At 39.9% G+C, this 3,277-nt stretch overlaps 1 protein-coding gene across 1 annotated transcript; it reads right to left on the bottom strand.

The window, feature by feature from the left end:
• On the bottom strand, window positions 1,061-2,596 carry LOC109834757 (pectinesterase 2.1-like; the record flags this gene model as incomplete). The annotated part of the gene is given in 3 exon segments (XM_020402778.1): window positions 1,061-1,872; window positions 2,347-2,467; window positions 2,470-2,596. Coding segments are annotated over 3 exon segments (960 nt in total), but the record flags the coding sequence as incomplete, so codon positions are not given.

Genomic DNA, 3,277 nt, shown 5'->3' with positions numbered 1-3,277 from the left:
GGGCCCGGCTATCCACCATCTTGTTCAACATGATAACCAGAAATATCTCAGTGGTCTCAAATTGAGAGAATCCACATCAAATTAACCTATGGAGAATCATTGCAGTTGCGGAATTCAATATCTTTTCTCTTTTCTCTCTCTCTCTCTCTCTCTCGGTCATATTTTCTTATATGCTCTTGTGTCCTTTTTTGCATTTAAGATATGTCGTATAACTTTGTCTTTGGTTTCCCTAGATTCCAAGTCAAGTATTTTTCCCACTCTGCCTTCCTTTGGGAAATGGTAGAGGCACACCACCAACCACACATTGGGGCACATTCCCCTCTCTCAGCTACAGTGCACGAGGTTCACATAATTTTTTTTTAAAAATTTCATGTGGACCTCATGCACTGTAGCAGAGAAGAGTGTGCCCCAATATGTGGTTGGTGGTGTGCCTGTAGTGCCACCCCTTCCTTTTCTCCTATGTGATCCAACCCCAGCCATGCAGCTACCCCCCCTCCCATGTTGATTGCACCAACTGGATTAGACATTTAGTGATGTAGCTTTTAGGAACCTTCAGGGTCCAAGTTAAGGAAAAAGCTACTTTCCTGTCAATCTAAGCTGAGGCCTGAATAGGCATTACGAGTCATATGGTAGGGATAGTCTGTAGTAACCATGGCCGTTAAATTTGATAATTTGATTTTTTAACTATTTGTCGATATTATAAAGCTTGTATGTAACTGCTTGTTTTGGTGCATCTTATTTATTTATTTTTAGCATTACTGCGATCGCCGATGTATTGTTTTGTCATGCAATTGATTTTACTATTCTGCATATTTTCGCTTTTATATTTATTTTCCTTTTCATGCTTTTCTATAACCATATATAGCTTATTTCTTAGATAACGGAATAGCTTTCAACATATTGAGAACAACAATGTTTCATTTTAGTTCATTACTTCAATGCTTGTTTCTACACGTTAGATAAGTTTAAGCATTGCATTATGCAAATTTATGCACCGTAGCACAAAGGTCATGCCATGTAGAATAGCCTCCACGCATGTCTAATACCTCCCCCACCAAAAAAAAGAAAGAAATAAATAAAAGAAAAAGTCATAGTTCTGTTAAGAAATTTTAGGCCAAGCCTTCAAGAAATACAATACAGAACTTGAGGAAGCCATTATTTCAATCCATTTCATATCGCGGACCTTCAACGTATGCCACCCCACAGACTCCAAACCGCATACCTCCTTGTATCAACTCTGCAGCGGTAAAACTCTTTGCCACTTCTGGATCAGTGATCACATTATAACCAGTCCAGCTAACCCTGCCAGCGAGCCCAGATCTTGGCCCTTCATTCTCACACTCATGATAGTACAATGTATCCAGTGCAAAGTTCCCATCCCATTCTAACCTGCAGCCCTTAGGATTTATGTGAGCATCAATGTACGACTGCAGGTGCACTGTCCTCGAGAAATTCTTCCATGGTCTGCCTGAATATGTCGGTGTAGATGCCGCCATTGGAATGAGATCAGGGCTACGAATCACCCAACAGTTCTGAATTGAAGTCCCTGTCTTCTGGTTTGGGTCTGTTCGTCCTTGAGCGGTCACTAGGTTCTGCTGGAAGCTCATGGGCAGTCTAGCAATGAGGCTGCAATCTTGGAACACAACTGCTGCATTGCCAAAGATGAAGTCAACTGTGCCTGATATCAGGCTGTCTCAATAAAATCGACGAAGAGAGTGAGCGTAGAGAGTGTCCTGGTAACCCCTGAGTTGGCATCGGTTTATGGCTGACCCATCAGCTCCTTGGCGGAGCGCGATAGCTTGGTGCTTCTCGGGTCTTGCTGAGTTCTCAATGCGTATGTCTTGCAGTACGATTCCATACCCCACCGCAGCGCTGAAAACATTATCGTATTTTAAAGTTGATAAATTGTTGGTGCAACCGACATAAGAAGCATCTAAATTTGTCCTTAACAAGCATCTAATGTTTCAGAGGTATTTAATAAATCAACTCAGAAACCAGACATGTTTTGACAAAATTTCAGTATTAACTGCAGCGGTATCTTAAAAAAGATCAAAGAAAGTTGGTGAAGCTCTGAAGTACGTTCTCGACAAGGAAAACATACATTATTTTTTTAATTTGAAGAGAAAGTGTTGCAATAGAAACCTGCTCATAATAAGAAACCAGCATATAATTTGTGGTTTCCCAATACGCTCAGAATTTAAGAGGCTAGAAAAGAGACCTAGCAGATGACCAGGATTGAAAATGTACGCAACTTTGGCATTAAAATCTCCAATATCTATAAGTCATTATAACTTCAACTACTTTAAGGAATGCAAAGGTTACTTAAATAATGAATCTTAGTTAAGCGTACCCAATGTAGCAGAGTTAATAGTCGTTGTTCCATCAACGGCGTTAAGGTTAACCATTATGATGGTAGAATTCATTCCGCCACCAACTGTCACAACATTGGTCTTCATTTTACCAACGCCGCATTTTCTTGATATGTCCCGTTCCTAACATACATCACGTAACGGTCCTTGCCCTGATCAGGTGCAGAGTTCGCTGCGTCCTGCAGAGAGTCATAGCCTCCACTTACATCAGTTGCCACATCATCAAAGTGAAATCATTTCGGAGGAGTTTGTGGGCTCCAGCCTCAAGGGCAGTGACTAAGTTGAACATCATCGAAGTGAAATCATTTCAGAGGAGTTTGTTTTTCAATTATCTAAATAGGGTTTAATTAAATTCCTCTCTTTTTCATGGTCAGAGTGAATGTTTAAGGTTTGGTTAGTATCTCATCTGGCTTATTTTATTACTTGCCCTTAATCAAGATCCGGTTTGCTTATTAAATTGCTTCATTTCCCGATTCAGTCATGTTTGTATTCATGCACCTAGCAGTATGCGGACTCCCAAGCACTAGGAAGAATGTTTCCTCGCATAGAATATTTAAAGAGCTCTAGGAGTAAAACCGTACCCAATATTTTTACGGTGATATTCAACCTGGGTGTTTTTTTTTTTCTTTCTTTCTATTTTATTGCTGGTTTCAAATATGATTTAGGATCCACATTGATTTGCTTATTGGTTGGATCCGCTTTTGCCAAAATTACTGGTTAATAATCAAGCTTTAAGACTACTCTTTCTACAATAAAACCTACAGCCGACAGAAATGAAGAGAGATTTTGGGACTGGACTGAACTTGATTGTCATACCATGAACTCTCGAGTTCAGCATTCACACTAATTAAACCGTAATATCTCCTTTATCTCTTATTAGCGTCTTGATTATCTTCAAGTCCTGTCAT

The sequence above is a fragment of the Asparagus officinalis genome, chromosome 3 (genome assembly GCF_001876935.1).
Source record: "Asparagus officinalis chromosome 3, Aspof.V1, whole genome shotgun sequence".
NCBI classification, from domain to species: Eukaryota; Viridiplantae; Streptophyta; class Magnoliopsida; order Asparagales; family Asparagaceae; genus Asparagus; species Asparagus officinalis.
This window is presented reverse-complemented; position numbering and strand designations above follow the sequence as displayed.